Genomic DNA, 20264 nt, shown 5'->3' with positions numbered 1-20264 from the left:
CTCATTTGTTACAATGCTGATTTGTTACAGTGCTCTTCAACCTGGCATAATTAACAGCTATTCTCGTAGCAGTGTATTCTGGGAAGTGCAGGGCCAATCGGCAGCAGTTTCCTGCCTCATAGACACTGTTGCATTCTAATAGCATAATTTCCTGCAGTGCTTTGACTTTCCAGAACAGATTCTCTGCATTATGGGATATATTAGTGTATAGGATGGGGGGAGGGGGGAAGAGATGGGTAAGGAGTGTCTGATTCCATTTTCTGAGCTAAGGCGATTGTGTTGCTTATGTGAATTCCAGGAATGTGTTGGACTAATAACTGTTTTGAACTGCCTATATTGATTTTTTTCTTACCAGCCCAAAACTTTTGTCCCCTTCCCCCAGATAAGGAAAATAGCCCCACAATGGGGTTACTTGATTCTGTGACAGCCCTTGTGCTGCAGTAGAATCAAGAGCCTTTGTTTCAGGCTGCGCAGCCCAACATGGAGCTCAGGATCTGGTGGTGCTAATATCCCCCTCCCCGCCCACCTCCCTCCCTCCCAGCATGCCTCCTCCCTGCCCTTCCTCCACCTCCTCCGGCTTTGGAATGCCTCCTCCCCGCCTCCCCCATACCCCCACCTACCTCTCCGCCACCCGGCAGTTCAGATGACCCCTGAGATGCAGAGAACTGGTGTTCCAATGGTGCTTAGCCGTCACTAAGCCTCGCAAACTTCCTGTAAGCCAGCGGTCACTGCTTCGGATTAGACCCTCCATCTTTTATACTGCCCTTCGTGTATTTTTATTCTGCCTTTCTTACCTTAATTCCTACTAGGAATTAAGTGTACTTAATTAAGTGTACTTAATTCCTGCCCTCCTTTTGTCTTCACAACAGCCCTGTTAGTTCGGTGAGGCTGAGAGAGAGCGATTGACCCAAGGTTACCCAGGATTCTTCATGGCTGAGCAGGGATTTGAACCTGGGTCTTCCAGGTCTAATTCTAGAAGCACTATGCCATCCTGTCTCTGTAGCCATATTTCCCACTATAGTTTACCATGACAGCAAGATGCCTATATTCATACTTATGAAAGCATGTTTGGTTAGACTTTTTATAGTTGCAGTGAAGGCTGAGGTTTTGTTTGGAAATCTCACACACTGATGGACACATGTTGAAAGAGGTGAATGAAGCAATGAAAGAGTGTGGAAATAACATCAACGCAAGGTTCTTCAAGCAGCAGGACAGGAAAAATAGCACAGTCAGGATATTGCCTAACATTTGAGATGGGGAGTTCATGCACTAGTCGCTCTTGTTGTTCATCTCTCTTTCAAATGGTGTATTCCAGGTTGTTGCCACCACTGTCATGCTAGAGCGCAAACTCCCACGATGCCTTTGGCCACGGTCTGGGATCCACGGGCAGGAGTATGGCTTGGGTGATCGGTGGTATCTCAGGTAGGTTGGCTTGCTAAATCAGTGCTTGCTTCTGCAGCTGTGAACTCTTACAAGAAGTGCGTACAACTTCACCTGCTAGTCTTATAAATTGCTTTTGAATCCTGGGAAATTTCTTAGATGTTTTGGCCAAGTCTCCTTTGGGCTTTCAGCAAAATTTGTGGGACACTTCAAATACAAGCCACAATGCTTGGCTGGGTTTGCAGGTTTGCAATCCCAACTGATAATGTAGAAGCTGCACAACGTTTTGAGGTGTGCGTGTGCTTTTGTTGGTTTGTTTTTGGCCTTATGCATTGGTCCACCAACATCTTAAAAAGTCCTCCTCTGTAGTTAGTTTGTTCTTTGGGTGAAAGTTGATGATCACTTGACAGCCATCCAAGGGCCTGTGCCATTGAGTTCTTCCCAGGCATTCTGTGTTGGCACGGAGTTCTCCATTGTATGCTTTGGGCATATCTGATACGGTCTTAACCTTTGTGTGTGATTAAAATTGATAGCATTGCCAACAGTCGTTTCACAGGCAGCCTCAGATCGCAGCAATCCCTGCAGCTCTTTCCAAGGTAAATTACTGGTAACGCTGTTCATGGCAGGTGGAAAATGCAGGGCTTTTTTATCCTTAAAGCTTCAGCTCTGAAAATGGTTTAAGATATTTTGTGCAAACTTTCCAAAACAACAAGAAATCCCCTTCCCTCATTTGGAAAGTTCCATGAGCAAAGGAGGTTAATAATTCATGTAAACATTAAGTTATAATGGGTGTAATTTTGCAATCTGGAATGATGGCATTAGTTACTGAACACCCCTCGTGCTTACAGCAGTATCAAAATGTTTCTCTTCAAAATTCACTCTGGAGAAATGGAAATTCCCATGTAGCCAGCTGTGTAATTATTTTCATTGCGCCTTCATTGCTTTTAGTGCCTTTTCAGCTGTAGGAGTTGTTGGGCTGCCTTGATAACGATCGGTTCACCTGATCTCCAAGGTCCATTTCACACATTACATGGCAATCAAGCTGGGTTTGCCACTGAGCACATGCTCAACAGGGAGCCTCAGTCAGCCCTGGTTCTCTGACAAGGTTTACAAGGTGCTTTCACACTTGTAGGTATATGGGACGCCACATCACATGGGCACTTTCCACACTGGCAGGTCTCCGTCATTGGAGTGAATGATACTGGTATAGGAAGTGAACATGTGAAGTTGATATTGCCACCTGGATGTGGTCACTATAGGGCATTTGGTAAAACATGCTTGGCACGCACAGTTCTCCACTTAAAGCAGCACATTTCAGACTTTTTCATCTCATGGCACACTTAGAAGGCACTAAGATTGTCAAGGCACACTATCAATTTTTTGACCATTGACAAGGCACACCATACTGCTGGCCAGCGGCTCACATCCCCCAGTGGCCCTACTAATATATGGCTTTCCCCCAAACTCCCGCAGCACACCTGTGGACTATTCACAGCACATCAATTTGTCATGGCAATGGTTAAAAATTGATGACTTAAAGGATGTTGGGCCACTGGGCTAGGGGAGTCTTTGATCTTGAAGCTTTGATTATGTCACTGAGGATAAATAATCCTATGCATGATCAATTGTGTGACTCCCAATCAATTTAAAGTTGCTTCTACTAAATATAGAACTTTAGCATTGCTGTGATTGGTTGACACCTCTTCCCCTCCCCACCAACGAAAGGTAGCAGCAAAGTTAGTTTCCGTTCTCCTGCCTGTGAGATGAATGGGACTATTTCTTTTATCTGTATGCCAGCAACATTCTGGAATAGCCTGGAAGCTCACAGGCTATTTTTGTTTTAAAATCTTGTTCTTTCCATTTACAAGCCCAAGTACTTCACATAGCTTGGAAGTCTTCCGGGTTTGTAGAAATTGCTCCACTATCATCTTTTTTTTTGAGAGGCCCTCCATTGCTTCCATGGAGGCACTCAACCACCTTGAGTGTGCTATTCATGTACATAATGATCATACTTATGGGTTTGTCACTCAGTGGCAAGCACCTGTTTGCATGCACCCATGTCCAGGTTTTTTCTTGGGCACCTGCAGTTAGAAAGATCTCGGGGAGCAGGTCTGGGAAAGGCCTGGAGCCTGGCTAGGTTGCTACCCATCAATAGCCCACCTTATTGGGCTAAGTGGATCCATGGCTAACTGCAGGGCTGGCCCATCCATGAAGTCAACTGGGACAGTAGCTTCAGGTGGCAGATTGGTGGGGTTTGCCCACTTCTGCTTACTCACCCCTTTTAATGCTTCTCCTTTTCCTACTGTGTGTCAAGGGATGGAAAGTGATGGGCTAGAGCAGGGGTGCCCAAACTCTGGCCCGGGGGCCACTTGCGACCCTCGGGCACTCCCAATCTGGCCCTCAGGGAGCCCCCAATATCCAATGAGCCTCTGGCCCTCTGGAGACTTGCTGGAGCCTGTGCTTGCTCGATGCAACTGCTCTCAGTGTGAGGGTGACTGTTCAACCTCTCACATGAGCTGTGGGATGAGGGCTACCTCCACTACTCGCTGTTTCACGTCTGTGATGCAACAGTGGCAGCGAAGGAAAGGCCAGCCTTGCTTTGTACAAGGCCTTTTAGAGGCCTTGAGCTACTGCAAGACCTTCATTCATTCATACAAGTTCCATCTCTAATATATTCATTTTTGTAAATTTATTCAAATTTTAAATGTAAATTAATTCTTTTTCTTTCCCGGCCCCCGACACAGTGTCGGAGAGATGATGTGGCCCTCCTGCCAAAATGTTTGGACACCCCTAGGCTAGAGTATTACAGCTGCTCTATCACACCACTGTCTTCTCCTGCACAGTTCCTTTTCTGCTCTGTCTCCTCTTCCAATCCAGGGACTTGGAGGAGCAGAGGCTGGTGCATCAATAGGTATGGCAGGTATGCTGCCTCAGGCATCAGGAGGTTTTGAGCTAACTCTGCCTGACTTACTAGCATAAGGCAACTGCTTTTGTCCTAACTGTACCACCATGACCTTAGGTGTCCAAATTGTGCCTGTCTACTTTTTGTCATTTTGCACAACATTTTGATGAGAGTATTGTTTGTTCTGCTGGCTGTGGTGTTGGATGTCCTAAGAACGGAACACAGCCAAATCCTGGATATTGAAGGACAGGAGAAGAAAACCATCCTGTTTGTGTAGAAACAGAGCAAGGGAAGCCTGCACCACCACAACACCACATTGCCTTGAGGTTCTTACTGGGTCTCTGCATTCCGAACTGGCCTACGAAGTGGGAGATAACTGTGATGACTGGTTGATGGGACCAGCCCTCTTTAGCAGACACACAAACACACAGTAACTCCCAGTACGGCATCAGTATCTGCTTGTTAACATGAGTTAAGGAAATGTTCTCGCTTACTAACCATCTGCAGTTGTTCAGGGCATATGCAGGCAAGCAGCTGGTGAAGGCAGGAGGCCTTTGCTCGAATAGTGCCATGTAATTAAGTTAGTTGCATTTTGGGAAGCGTGTCGCTCTGTCCCTGGCATCCACACTGGCTGCAGCTTCAGGATATGACATGGCCCAGATTTAATTTTAGGGGTGGTTTACTTGCTCTGAAGATGTCCCACCCAACCCCTTTCTCCCCTGATATTTTTCCCTGCAGAACACAAGGGGGAGGTGTTCCTTTCCGGAGACAGAGAGAGAGGCTTGAGCAAGCGGGAGTGGAAACGTCACATAGTCTTGATGTTTAAGGCAATTACAGCTGCATTGTAGCAGAACAGCTTTGCTCGGAGATCCTCGTGTCTCTTCTACATGCTAAACCAGGGGTGTCCAAACATTTTGGCAGGAGGGCCACATCATCTCTCTGACACTGTGTCAGGGGCCGGGAAAGAAAAGGAATTAATTTACATTTAAAATTTGAATAAATTTACATAAATGAATATATTAGAGATGGAACTTGTATGAATGAATGAAGGTCATGCAGTAGCTCAAGGCCTCTAAAAGGCCTTGCACAAAGCAAGGCTGGCCTTTCCTTCGCTGCCACTGTTGCATCACAGACGTGAAACAGCGAGTAGTGGAGGTAGCCCTCATCCCACAGCTCATGTGAGAGGTTGAACAGTCACCCTCACACTGAGAGCAGTTGCATCAGGCCAGCACGGGCTCCAGCAAGTCTCCAGAGGGCCAGAGGCTCATTGGATACTGGGGGCTCCCTGAGGGCCAGATTGGGAGTGCCTGAGGGCCGCATGTGGCCCCCGGGCCGGGGTTTGGGCACCCCTGTGCTAAACCATAGTGGAAACTGGGGAGAAGGGGGTGAGGAAAGGAGGAAGAAGAGTTTGCCCACTTCTTGGCAAGAAAATAGTAGATAGCATCAGTGCTGGACATTGTTGTTTTACAAAGTGGTCTGTGTAGGACGGGGTGCCCAAACCCTGGCCCTGGGGCCACTTGTGGCCCTCGGGCACTCCCAATCCGGCCCTCAGGGAGCCCCCAGTCCCCAGCAGTCCCCAGTCAGGGAGCCCCCAGTCCCCAGCAGAGAAGGAAAGGCCAGTCTTGTTTTGTGCAAGGCCTTTTATAGGGCTTGAGCTATTGCAAGACCTTCATTCATTCATATAAGTTCCATCTCTAAGATATTCATTTATGTAAATTTATTCAAATTTGAAATGTAAATTATTTTTCCCCGACACAGTGTCAGAGAGATGATATGGCCCTCCGGCCATACAGTTTGGACACCCCTGGTGTAGGATATCTGCAGTGACATACTAGGTAGCATCCCCTTCCAGAGCTATGGTGATCATGTTATAGGTGCAGGGATTTTTTTTCCCACGCTCATCCTGGGCAGAGCTCTGGAGAGCTGGCATTGGGCCCAGGATAAGATGCCTGACTGGGCCCCACTTCCTACATTTCTTTAAAAATTTGTTTTATGCGGTATAGTTTGTTTTGTCATGGGCCAGGCCCCCTGGAAACCTGGGTCCCAGGGATTTTGCCCCCCGCCTCCTCTCCTCAATGTGGGGGGGGGAAGTACATTCTCCTCCTGAATCTTTGGAACACCCCCCCCCCCCAACCTCTTGTCAACTAGTACATTTGACTTGACTGAAACATGAATACTGTTCTGCCTGCTCGGTGATCCAGTGGTCCTTGCTAATAGGCAGGGGTGAGTAGAGGATTTTTCCTCCAAGGAGCATTGGGTGTGAATGGAGGGAGACATTTTCCTCAACTGTCAGTCTACTTGCAGGCTGGGTTCTGACTTGATTTGGCCCCTGCAGGCACATGGTGGAAGCAGAAAGGGAGGCACTTGTGATTGTAGTCAGAGACAGACAAGGGTTCTTTGCTCTTTGCAACAGGGAGATTTTGATTAAACTTTAGGAAGACCTTCTTGACACTATGATTTGTTTGGCAGTGGAGCAGTCTGCCTCAGAAGACTCTCCAGGTGGTAGACTCTCCAGCATTAGAGGTCTTCAAGCAGAGACTATATGCAGTGTTGTGACTCTGCTAAAGAGTAAAAAGATGACACAGAATCCTAAAACAACTTCATTGCACCAGGAGGTAAATTAGACCTGAATCTAATCGGAACTTTCTTAAATGTCAAATGTGAGGAAATTGGAATGGCAAGAACTAGAACTGTACCAAACATTGGCCAATTTCAATATTTGCTCTGAAGAGAGTACATGCAGCATACCCAAACTAAATACTAAAAAATAATAAAAAGATATTGACCCTGCAAACACTTCCCTTGTTCTGCTGGTGTTTGGCACTTTCTTGTTCTCCTGACTGCGGCTAGATGCCATTTCCCTCTTTCTTCTTTGCCCTTGTAGTCCTCAGCCTCATTCACACACACCGCCATTCAGTCTAATCATCTGTAGCAGTACCTCCATGTGTTTTGGTTGCCAGCATCCATGATGTTATCAAGTGAAACTTTCTGCTGTGACATCATCATCCCTCATGTGTTGCCTCAGAAACTAGTGAGTTGTCACAGCCAGTAGGATCAAATGGCACTGTGGGTAAACGAGGCTTAAGCCTGTGAAGCTAAGAAGAGGAAGGAAAATGGTGCTATGGAGAACCACACTGAACCACTGCAAATTCAACAAATGACACAGAGCTGACAATTAATGTGCTTGCTGGTTCTTAGGGAAATGAAGATGAAGCAAGATGTGACTTGGTTCAACCCCAGCAATAAAAGAGGGGTGTTGTGTCCTGTGTGATCCAGACTGTATTACAGGGGGTTGGCTTGTAGGTTGTTGGTAGAAACCCACTGTATTTGTGTGAGAGAACATTTTCCTAGTGATTGTCTGAATCTTTGCACCCTTGTGGTTATAGGGAAAATTAATTAACCTGCCAGCAGGGCTAGTGGTTTCTTGTCATATGTCAGCTGTAAAATAGTCTTGGGACATAATCATACCTGTATTGTATTGTTGCTAATCTGTGTGGGGCCTTACTAGTCAAGATACATAATTAGCTCCCCTGCACTCACTGCAGACACTCGTCTATAAGTCGACCCCACAGATAAGTTGAGGGCAGGTTTTGAGCCAACAATCATTGAATTTTCTATGACCCTTGGATAAGTCGGGGGTAAACTTAGGGGGGTGTCTGACTATAGTTTTGTCTGATTTTACCAGAGGCCAGATCCTGAAAAAATAACCTACCGCTAATTGTTACCTAAGAACTGTAGTCTCTAATTTATTAAAAACATAGTAAAAGATCATAAGATACATTTTTATTCTTTTTTAAATTCTGATCTTCACCACCTTTTTGTAAACACTATCAGAGTAAGTGCATTGTAAACTACATACCAGTAAAAACGTGGTTCCCAACCTGATATTCATGTACTCCCAGGGACACTCAACAGGACCTTTAGGGGTACTTGAAAAAGAGTGGAATCATGGTAGAAAAAGGCAGGCTGTGCTCCAGAATGCCTTGCAAGACAGGAATGCCTTGCAAGGACCAGCCAGGCAGGGAGGGAGGTAGCTAGTTGGCTGTGAAAGCCCCTCCAATAGCTAGTTTTTGGTTATCAATTCATGTATGAGCCAGTGACTGAAAACCAGCACAGTAAAAAAGCTGAAACATCATATGGAAAGTCATCAATCGCCCAGAATTTTTCAGCACACTTCTGGTGCAAAACAGTGCAAAGGCAGAGTCTTCTGTTCTTCAAACAGATAAAAAGAGAAAACACTGTGATAAACACATGAAGTCTGGGCTTTCATAGAGAGAAGATGAGGGCTTGTATTATTAATTACAAACATTTTGCTAATATGAAGGGTACAATTTATGGAAATGGGCTGCCAAGGGATATGCAAGTGAAAAAGGTTAGGAACCACTGCAGGAGATCCATGAATGAAATCCACCTTTAAGCCCAAAGCTCTACATACAACATACAATCCATAACACGTAACTGAGAGTGTGCAATTCAGTTCACAGCAGAAAGATGAGCGGCATATAGTTGCAACCCTTTTTAATCAGAAGTAGACCCACTGCTTTCCATGGGTGTTATTCTTAAGTAAGGGTGCATTGAATTGTAGCCTGCTTCAAATGGAAAGGAGGATTCCCATCCTGGTGTTTCAGAAAACAGACCTGCTTTGCAAGCATTTGCCAAGCAGAACCAGGCTGCAGCAGAAGGAAGGAGAATAAAAGGTTAACTTTGGCTGGAATGTCCCAGGAAAATTACTATAGGAGGTGCCTGCCTGAGCTGAGCAGAAAAACAAACTTTTCAGAGCTGGGAAACAAAACTGTTCAGAGTTGAAAGGCTCTGCCCTCTGATTGACTGGGAGATCAGGCGAAGTGATTATTGGAGCTTGATTACTTGGCAAAAAATTCACATATAGGTGAGTATCTATGGTAATTTACCAGTGAATCTGGTGCAAAAGCACCAGCTGATGCAGTGAGATAAAGAAGCCCATAGCTTTTTGCTGGTGAGGGAAGCTGGTTAGAGAAGCTAGAAAGTGAGCTGTCCCTCTTGCTGGCTGGTTTCGCATTTAGGCAGAAATTTTGACATGGCCATGCTCACTTAAAGTGAGCTGGTCTTCTCTCAACTTTCATTTGAGAAAAAAAAAAGAGTAAAGCCTTGAGTCCTTTTCTGGATGATGACACAAGGCAAAATGGACAGCAGGTGGCTTACATTGATCTGACCAAGGAATGCAAACACATGAGGCAGTGCAACAAATGCAGTGCAGGCAAATGTGTTTAATCCAGTGGTTGTGACCCACCAGCTGGAGAACCACTGCCCCTTTCCCTTTAAGGGGGCAGAGGCAGGGGGGAAGGCAGTGACACAATCCTCAGGATTGCACCACTACGAGGGAAGAGGGGGGCTTTTAAAAATATAATTTACCTGCTGCCAGGGTCCTGGGGTGTGAGGAGCTCCATGGAGTCTTCTGGAGGGCTCCCCGTGGCTTGTAGGAAGTAAAAAAAAAAAAAAAAAAAGGGATCGTGACTCACTTCTGGGTTGCTATTGTGAAACCAGAAGTGGGTTGTGGTCACTTATTTTACTGTCTACAAGCCACGGGGTGCCCTCCACAGGGTTCCACAGGGCTCCTCACACCCCTGGACCCTAGCAGAAGGTAAATTATATTGTAAAAAAGCGCCCTCTCCCCCTGCAGTGGCACAAACCGGGTGATCATGTTGCTGCTTTCTGACCTGATCCTGCAGACTTACCCTGGTCCTTGAACTCCCAGAGTCTGAGAACCAGTGGTTTAATCAATTTCATGTGGATTTATGATGCCCTCCTAGCTGCACCCCTCCCCCCCCCCAATATTTCTTGCTAAATGTCTGGCAAGTGTGGGGGAATAAGTGTCACCCTGCACCTGGTTTGCTCTCACGTTTCTTGACTCAAGGTTTTGAGTTGTAATGCAATGGGAGCCCTATTGATTCAAGAAACCATGAAACTGCTGTTGGGCCTTCAGGTTGGAAAGAGTAAAGTTGGGCAATAACAGCATCCTTGACTGCTTTTCTTAATCTCTTTTCTGCAGGGTTGAAGATCGATGCGAAATCCGGCAGCAAAAGCTAAGCACTAAAACATACGAGCCCCACCGAAAGGATGCCTTTGAAAAGTACCTGAAAGGCAAAGTTTCACAGAAGGCAGATGGTGGAGGTCAGGCTTACTGCAAGAAGCAAACACCTTTCAGCACCCCGTGTGAAACACCAAACTCATCACGAAGGAGCTCAGGCTGCGGCTGGGATATCTTAAGGCGCAATGCTCTGGGCCAGATGTATGGATTCACCAATCATGCCATGGAAGAGGAGGAAATCTACCATGTATAAGTCCCAAGATAATGCCACAGTGCCCACAGCAGCATCTCCTCCTGCTTTAGACATCGCTCAGGTGATGAAGCTGGTCATTCTGTGCTTTTGTGGTGACTGCACCAACTTAAGGTCTCCAGCCCTGATAGCACTTAATTGCTGGTTGAAGATGTGGAACCTACATTTGTTGCAAGGGAATAAGACACAGAAAAGACTTCTGTTGTGGAAGCTTAAGCAAGTACACCAATTATAAGGGTTGTCGTAAGTCTTGGAGAACTTTGTGGGAGGTGACTAGGACTGTGGCAGCCTTGAATGGCAAAAGCTCTTATTTGGAGCCTCCCGTAAGTATTTGCAAATCTTGTGCCTTGGTATTGTCCTAGAAAAGACTCACCTGCTGGTGGCACCGGAAAACAGGGCTCAGCCTTGACCTCATAAGGCTCCTGTTTCTTTGACAGAACTGGGAACATATGTACTTTTATATGTCCCTGTAAAAGCAGGAAGATATTTGGGGGAATAATCTTGCCCAGCTGCACAACTGGGGTATGCTTCACTGTTCCTAAACCACTAGAGACATGAGTCCAAGAGCAGAACCACAGATGTTACAAGAAGCATGAAGCTACCACTTCTCCTTGTGGTTCCCCCCACCCTTTTCCTGGTAATGTGTATTATAATACCTACAATATGTAACACTTCATTGTACTTTGTGTCCGTCCCCCCCTTAAGTTATTAGTTGGCAGGGAAATAGACAGTGTGATGATATCACATTGCATGTTGTATTGCTATACCATGTGTTACTGGGCAGAGGGAAAAAGAAGCACGGCCCTGCCAGTGCTGTGTTCCGTGTGATACCTAGTTATGCCCTCTGATCTTGTAAAACCCTTCAGTGAAGGACACTCAGCTGCTTTCTTGGAAAATGTGTTCAACTGCCTCAACTGAGCAGAACAGTAAGGAATTGTTTCCTAATATGTAATTTAAATTTATGCTCTTTGCAATGTAAATCTCATTCTTCTCGCGCTCAACCTGGGTGGCAAAACGGTATTTCTGCAGGTTCATGGCATCTTTGTAACTTGAAGAGCATTTTGATGTCTCTCTGTGTTTCTCCGACTTTTGTTCAGACTATTTTTCATTCAGCTTACGCTTGGATCTCTTTCTTTTGGTGTCCAACTTTGCTCCAGGGGCGCAATTTCTTTTGAACTGAACTGGATGTTACAGTCATTGCAGCAATTGTGTGGTTGATGCCCCAAACACCAGCAGTCCCTCTCTCTTCTCCTGGAAATGCGCAGGAAACTATACTGCAGGACGTGACATGGTAGCACTACAAGTAGCAGCCCAGCGCAACAGCACAAGGGTGGGAAACTCAATGGCAGGCATCACATCACACTTGGTAGTTTACTGGCTGTTAGCGGGGACAAGAACAGGAAGTGATGTGCAGCTGCTGTTTATGGTGGCAGTGCAGCCCCACCAGCTCTGTAACATCTCATTGAGCCTGTGGTACTCAAAACCAGATGCAGCTTGTCCTTATCTGATCCCTGTTACAGCTGTATGTTCCTTTCTCTCATTTTAAAATGTGCTGCTTGCTTGTTTCCTATTTTGTTGCTCACACAGCAGTAGTTTGACGCATGTGCCAGTTTTTCATAAAATGCAAAGCTAGCATTGCCGTCATTCTGAGAGAAGAGAATGGGTCCCTGCTTGTTTGCATATATGGTAGCTTAATTACTTACCTGTTTAAAGAATCACTGCCTTCCACGAAGGCTATGGCTTATGAAAAGGTTGGGTGACCAAATGAACTCAGAGATATTAGAAAACAGTCCCCCCACAATGTCACTACTGGAGATCTCAGTAGAGCTGGGCTGTATCCCTTCTCACCCTTGGACTTGGCCATTTGGCTTTGACTTCCTAGGTCTGTTGATTTCAACGTTTCCTGCCCACTCCTTGAACCTGATTTCACCAGGAAATTTTAAAATCAAAACAAGCGTTTGCAGTCCATATCCATTTTTTGTGTGCAGTTGTGATGCGTGCACTCTCTCCCTTCATTCAAATTGTTCATGCAGACCTATTTCCAAAAGCAGACTGTAGCACATCACCATGTCCCAGCAGCAGAGAACTGCAGCCAGAAGTGGAGTTCCCTGCACAGAAACTCTGCCTGGATTGCCACATCCAGCAGCAGAGGCTTTGCATGTGTTTCTTGATGTGGATTAGAAATGGCATGTGCAACATTCCACAGGGGTTGGTCTCATTGGGTGTGCTTCCAATGCACATAATTTCTACTAAGCATGACCGTGTTGATGGGTTTGCACCTTCCCCATTCACCACATAAACCTTCATGTGTGGCAAGATAATAGATACCACCTGTTCACCTGCTTGTTAAAAGACACCCGATGATAAGTTACCTCTTGGTAAATGGTTGTCTGTATTTGCCAAGTGTGCAATTAGTGCCTGTGCATTGTTAGGCACATGGAAGGTATTGTTGGCAAGTCAACCTCTCTGAAGGAGAGAACATGTCTGCTGACAAGAAAAGCAAAATACCCATGCACTACATTATTTGCAATAAACACCACTCAGATATGAAAGAGGCTGTTTTTTACATTACATGCTGCATTAACCATATTCATAGATTCAAACCAAAACTCTGCATTAGGAGTTGCGAAGGCATTTTAAGACCCACAGTTTGCAGTGCAGATGATGCTGTCAGGATCCACAATGCAGTGGTAATGTAGCAATGCACTGCTGGTGTGATTCTCTGGTTTCCTAGATTTACTGCTCATGCTAATGGGGCCACCGATATTGGCATGAGATGTCAGTTTGCAAGACCCTCATGCATGCTTTCCCATGCAACATCAATTGTGACCACGCCGGAGAGGGTTCTTGCAGCAACCAGGCTAATACAGGCTATGTATGGCTTTGGATTTCTGTCAGTTTTGAAAGCAGCCAGAAGTCATCTTTTCTGAGCAATAGCTGTATCCATAAGTTCTTAACATGCTTTACTTCCAAAAGCACTCAGGGGCTCCAGCTCAAACTTCAATGGACTTCTGAAATTCCCAGAAGATGAGCTATGAGAATTCATCTATTTACTAGCAATATGTGCTCTAGTGGAAATACTGCTCTTCCTTCTGTCACTGTTAGTACCATGTACAATGTCCTCTGTACCGGTTAGTTTGTATGCTGACTTTTTCTGAAATCCTCTTATTTTTACATTCAAATAAAAGCAAAATTCCTATTTGAAAAAAACTTTCTTTTCATCCTCCCCGAAAGATAAAATGTAATCTTTTTTATCATTTTGCTGAATTGGAGGGGCTGAGCTGGTGCATATGAATTTTATTTTAGAATTATATGTCCCCCTACCTGATGCCTCTTGTTATTCTTTTCCTGAAAACTCAACTGAATCTCAATCTCTCTCTCTCTCTCTACTTGGGGGGGGGGGGTATATGTTTATATTATTTAAAGGGGAAGGCCTGAATGGTGAGGCAAAAATCTGATGCAGTACTAAAATATTAAGCCAAGTCCAAAAATAGAAAACAGATAGAGTAGCCCACTTATTTCTCCTCTATATCAGCTATAAGATGCAAGGTGATCTATCTGCCTAGATTCCAGCATGGACTTCCTGCAAGAGTGACACTGACTGCCATAGAAGTGGACTTCATAGTGACTATGAAGTGACACAGGGGCTTGTGCTCCCCTCCACATAAGATCTGGTAAACCTTATAGTTTAATGTCACACTTCACCTGTTCTGCGTGGATCCTCAGCAGCAGATTTGAATTGGCGCTAATTTTCATTTGTAAACCCTTCTCGATCAAGCGGCTAGCAGTCTTTTAGCCTTCAGAAGATCTGAGTCAGACTCCCATGAGATCCACGTGTCCTTCTAACAAAAGCCTTGTGTGCACACACACTTCGCTGTCAAACATTTTATTTCATTTCCTGTGGTCTGAATAGTCAGAAACTGCAAAGAAGGAACCTTCTGCTCTTCAGATAGACTTTGTGGCCATATGCCATGACAGGAAGGCGGCACCCTGCACCTCTTGTCTGCCCAAAGCACTATCGGTACAAATTAGATTATACACCAGAACGCATATCTGGTCCAAGGTATTTTTGTACTTGCAATGGAATGTCCAACTGACACCTCACACAGCCTCTCCTAATGAATATGGGGTGCAACTCACCATGTAGTTGTCAACAGCAAAACCCACTGAAATGAACACGGAATGATCCTAGTGAGTTGTAGTCCATGGGTCCAATCTATCTACCGTTCATAACGGTGCCCAAAATTCATTGAGACAATGTCCATGTCTGCTTGCTTCATAGTATTGTCTCTGCCAGAAGGGGTGCTGGCACTGATGCTCTTCTGAGACCAAATACCCCTGGCTGAGCAAAAGCTTCAAAGGGTTTTCTTTTTGCAGTGCAGTTTTCCATCATTTATCTGCCTGATTGATTCAATCTGGGGGCTGCTCTGAGAAGCTCCCAGCCCACAGATCCACTGGCACATCTGCAGTGGGTCAGAAGAATCCATCCACTGGCCCAGAAGGGCCAGCAGGTACATTTCCAACTCCAAAGTTATCTTTGCAGCTCTACCCTGTGCAATCCCACCCCACCCCAATGTACAATTCCACCCATATCTAAAACGTTGCAGTTTTTGTAGTGTCAAGTTATGAAACAAATTAAAAACCCACAAACCCCCGAGGGCTCTGGTCTGTGGGGTGCAACATTCCATGCACCCTCCATTGATGCCTAAAATTCCTGGCAACGATTGCCCTGTTCTCCCTTTTACAACAAAAGGTTTATTTAAATCTCCAGGTCCTTTAAGGGGGGTTGGAGGTGTGCTCTCAGTGTCAGACCTCGACTGGTTCAAGCTGATTGAGGTGAACCCGCATGAGTTGGATGCTGTTGAGAATCTTCTTCTGATGACCTATTAGGCCAATGCCAATGCGCTGGATGTCTCTGCAAGTGACAGGGAGAGAAACAGCTTCAGTGGGAATCTTGCCACTTCCACTGCGAAACTCACCTATGCTTCTTCCCTGCTTCCTTCCTCTCCTTGATCACTTTATACATAAAGCCTTAGTTTGATTAAATAATACCTATGCAATTTAACACATGATTAGCTGTATTGCTTTAGTTCCAACTGCATTTCCAGATCTAGTTACACGATGTACACGTTATCACTAAAGCGGCACAGGTTAATCAGTTTCATTGGTAGATTGATTAACTAAAGCAGTATCTGATTAACCAGGGAGCAGATGTAATTGCTGGAGCCTGAGTGGTAAGGGCACTCTTGTTGATTTTTGAGGTTACTTAAGTTCTAGTGCGTTTCTGTAATAGACAATAAAAATGCAAAATTAGAAAGCTTTTTCTTTCTGACATTAAGTGGTAGCTGTTGATGGAACAGTGTTCCATCCACACCTCCTCTATTCCACACTTCCTTCAGTATCTCAAAAAGGCACTTCTGCTGAGATTGTGGCAATGTGCAAATACACAGAATTGAAACTGAATTAGCAAACTGATTAAGTGGCAGGTGCTTAATAAGATAAAGTCCTATAAATGGCAGGCAGCCCTTGTAATCAATGTGCATGCAGCACAGGGAGTTGTCACACTGAATCGTATTTCTAGCCAAGCCTTCCTCACTGGCCAGTACTAAACCCTACAAAGAAGAGGACTCCCTCATTACAGGTAAGCAGGGGTAAACTTCAGTCTATTGTAGGGGTGCCCAAGCACTGGCCTGTGGGCCACTTGCGGCCCTTGAGGACTCCCAATCCCGCCCACGGGTAGCCCCCAGTCTTCAATGAGCCTCTGGCCCTCCAGAGACTTGCTGAAGCCCTCACTGGCCTGATGGAACTGCTCTCAGTGTGAGGGCAACTGTGTGAGCTCTCTCACATGAGTTGTGGTATGAGGGCTCCCTCCACTGCTTGCTGTTACACGTCTGTGATGTAGCAGCAGCAGAGAATGAAAGGCTGGTCTTGCTTTGTGTAAGGCTTTTTATAGGCCTTGAGCTATTGCAAGACCTTCATTCATTCATATAAGTTCCATCTCTAATATATTCATTTACACAAATGTATGTAAATTTATTCAAATTTGAAATGTAAATTAATTCTTTTTTATTCCTGGCCCCCTGACACAGTGGCAGAGAGATTATGTGGCCCTGCTGCCAGAAAGTTTGGACACCCCTGGTCTATTGCATGAACCAGCACTTACTCTAGAGTCATGCGTGAGATTACATCAAACGTGGTCAGGCCAGCTTGGTCAAAATTCTCCTTGTAGCGACCCATTTTGATGGCATCCAACCACTCGTGGGCATTGGTGAGAGAAGGGAAATCTGGAGGTGAATTACTCAGCAAGTGCTGAGAAGGTCTGCAAAGAGAGGAAAAAGTACATGCTCTGTGAGATGTGAATATATTTAGATTCATCTGATCAATACCAACTACGTACTCAGAATACCAGAGGAGAGGAGATGCAACTTCAAGCATGTGTTGGGCACACACACCAGGGAGCCACAGTCAATAGCAGCTCCACAGTGCGTGTCCGCCGAGTATCCCTAAGTACTTTGTGCGCCTCTGTTTGTACTTTGATGTGCCTCTGGAAAACAGCAGTTGCGTAATATGTGAATCTGCCCTCAAAGAAGCCCAAACAGCTCATTCAGAGAAGCCCTACTGGCTTCCACTGTTTCCAGTGCACGATATTTTCTGCTTTTACCCCTCTTACGGTATGGACTGTTGATTCAGGTCTTTTCCTGCACTGGATCTGTGTTTAAAAATCTATACATATGACTGTGTGCTCCTCATCTCTCGTCAGCCTCAGGAGGAAGGCTTGCTATATTCCTGGGAAAATCTCTCCATGCTCACAGGATGTATTTCCGTCCCCAGCTCTGGCAACATCTAATCCTGGCTCAATCTCCCCCCCCCCCCAGGGACCTCCCCTTTGCTGATCCCAAGCATCTGCTTCCATGAAGCTGGGAAAGGCATCAGGAGTTTCCAAACCCAGATCCTTGTGAGTGTTTATTGGAGAACCTTCTCCCCTCACCCTTGCAACACCCCCAACAGGCAGCAGCCCATTCTGCACTTCAAGCCTCCCCTCTTCAGGCTCTGGGAACTGCCCCTTTGCTCATTCCATCCTCCAAGTCCCCTTTAACATGCCCCTCCCCCCAGTTTTGCACAGCAGGTTCAGTAAACAGACACAGGAACTGATATGTGATACAATGTTTGGAGCTGTAGTAACAGAGCCATAACAGTAATAACAGAGATGGTGTTGCGTAGTGCTGAGTGGTAGCTATGAGCATGAGCTCTGAACCACAAATCCTAAGTTCAAATCTCACCTTGATCGTGAGTACAGGAGGCAGCCCCCCTCAGCGTCAACCCCCTTCATCAACTGCAGTACAGAATGTGGGCTGATGTTACAGGGTTGTTGCAAGGGTTACTATAATGCATCATGAATAGGGATGTGTTTTGAGGGAAGTGCTGGATAAACACTGAGGAATGAGTCTGGTGAAAGTTCAGAAACCAAAGACGGGTTTGGGCAGAGCTTCTGGAAGTCAAAGGGCAATTTAGTAACCTGGAAAGCTCCCCTCCCGTATTGCTAGTATGGTCCCTTCTTGCCACCCAGACTCAATGTTCATGCACTTCACTTTCTTCTCTTAATTTTGCTCATCCCAAACATTCCAAAGCATTGGAAAACGGCAGATTCTTGCAAGCACCACTCATTATGCAAAGTGAGCTTGCATGAATATACATATAATGCACATACTGTGGATTTCTTGGTGAAAAAAAAATGTTTTCATCACCAACAGGCATCAGGCTTTGAGTCAATCCATGGTGGGTATTGCTTGCCTCCCAGTTCCCCACTCTTCCCTTATTCCTGGTCATGAAATAAACCCCAGACTCTACCCTCACATGTTTTGCTATGACCCATCCCACCTGCTGTTCCCTGTGCCAGTAGCTTTCAGGGCGGACGGCTTGCGGATCATCTTGTCCAAAGCATTGACGATCTGCTCAAATTTGGGCCTCTGAACCCGCTCTTTTTGCCAGCAGTCCAGCATCAGTAGGTGCAAGACTGTGGGGCAGTCAGGGGGAGGTGGCAGGCGATAGTCCTGATCAATAGCATTGATTACCTGTAATGAATGAAGAGATGTATCAGGAAAGAATCCCCCCTACTCGCATTCTCTCGGTTATACTTCCACTTGCAAATAGACTTCTCGGTCTTCCACTTGCAAATACATGGTTCGGAGCACCACTCTCACACACACACACACACACACACACACACACACACACACACACACCACACACACACACACACACACACACACACACAGAGGGAGATAGAGATGTTTGCTCTATGTATGAACTTACATCCTGATTGGACATGTCCCAGTAAGGTCTCTCACCATAGGACATGACCTCCCACATCACAATGCCGTAGCTCCAGACGTCACTTGAGGAGGTGAATTTGCGATACTGGATAGCCTCTGGGGCAGTCCAGCGAATAGGGATCTTGCCACCCTACAGAATAAAGAGAGAAAAAAGTAGCAAACAGGCAGTGTAAAACAAAAAACCACTCAGCAGCTGGTACCAAAATCCAGGAAGCACAATACTAACTCAAAACAAAGTGTGCTGAAGTCACATTAGGCCTTTATCATTTCTACGTGGAGAAAAGCAACATTTTAAGAATAGTAGATGCAGTTGGATATGATTTTCCAACCCTTAAAGTACAAATACTATTTTCTGGTCCCATTGTGAGCTCTGAAAAGATGATAATGCAGGTTTTCAGGCTGAACCAATTTCTCTGACATTTATTGTATTAAGACTCAGATAGACACCTAATGGCCAGGACCTAGGACATCAATAGTAGAGGTCTCCTATCAATCAATCAATCAATCATCACCAGAGCAGGTTGTCAAAAAAAGTTTTGATAAGATGGTGCACTTGGGGAATACCAAGGTGGATAGCCAATTAACTTATCAATCCAGTGTTTGATTTGCCAATTCTATGGTTTCACAAAATGTAATGACACTCTAGCAAAATATGCTCCATTCATCCACCGTAAACTCTTTTTGCCTGCACTACTTGATCTCACTGAGCTTCAAATTTCACCTGAGGATGAAACCCAAAATTTGCTTTCAGTTTTGCTTTAAGGTGGACAGTTTATTTGCAAGCTCTATCCTTGGCAGAACCCAAACAGGGTCCTACAGAAATTGCAAGCCTGAATGTTGCTGGGCTATGAAAAAGAGATGGTTTCTTGAGCCAGAACTCACCAAAGCACCCGTGTAAGTTGGGTTTGAAGCATCATCTTCCAAGAACCGTGACAAGCCAAAGTCGGACACCTTGCAAACCAGGTTACTGTTGACCAGAATATTGCGAGCAGCCAAATCCCGGTGGACGTAATTCATGTCTGAGAGGTAACGCATGCCAGCTGCGATGCCCCGCAGCATGCCCACTAACTGCAGCACACTGAACTGTCCTTCCTTTTGCTGTGAGTGGCACACAGAAGAGAGAGAGGCCTCCGTGAAACATTGGCAAGGACTTTTCCCCATCACTCACCATAACAGTGGAATAGCAGGGCTGGAGGAGATGGCAGTGAGAAAAGCACCGTGGGGACTGAACTATGCAAAATGATGACAGCTTCAATCAAGATGCACCTGAGGATTAAATGTCTTTTTTCATGTCGGCAAAACAAGGGAAATGAGCAGGATAAAAATTTGGGA

At 45.5% G+C, this 20264-nt stretch overlaps 2 protein-coding genes across 2 annotated transcripts in view; one reads left to right on the top strand and one right to left on the bottom strand.

Moving 5' to 3' along the window:
• The window catches only part of LOC136640196 (transient receptor potential cation channel subfamily V member 6-like), an 87360-nt gene extending 76758 nt beyond the window's left edge, over positions 1-10602 (top strand). The window contains exons 14-15 of the mRNA XM_066615142.1: positions 1316-1422; positions 10311-10602. Of these exons, the coding sequence (XP_066471239.1) occupies positions 1316-1422; positions 10311-10602 (399 nt within the window). The remainder of the gene's footprint in view (positions 1-1315; positions 1423-10310) is intronic.
• Positions 10603-14899: 4297 nt separating this feature from the next.
• Positions 14900-20264, bottom strand: part of LOC136641790 (ephrin type-B receptor 5) — a 156515-nt gene continuing 151150 nt past the window's right edge. The window contains exons 13-17 of the mRNA XM_066617821.1: positions 19815-20030; positions 18913-19062; positions 18478-18671; positions 16763-16918; positions 14900-15514 (exon numbers count right to left, since the gene is read on the bottom strand). Coding sequence (XP_066473918.1) covers positions 15406-15514; positions 16763-16918; positions 18478-18671; positions 18913-19062; positions 19815-20030 — 825 coding nt within the window. The 3' untranslated portion in view covers positions 14900-15405. The remainder of the gene's footprint in view (positions 15515-16762; positions 16919-18477; positions 18672-18912; positions 19063-19814; positions 20031-20264) is intronic.

Source organism: Tiliqua scincoides, chromosome 2 (assembly GCF_035046505.1).
Source record: "Tiliqua scincoides isolate rTilSci1 chromosome 2, rTilSci1.hap2, whole genome shotgun sequence".
NCBI lineage: Eukaryota > Metazoa > Chordata > Lepidosauria > Squamata > Scincidae > Tiliqua > Tiliqua scincoides.
This window is presented reverse-complemented; position numbering and strand designations above follow the sequence as displayed.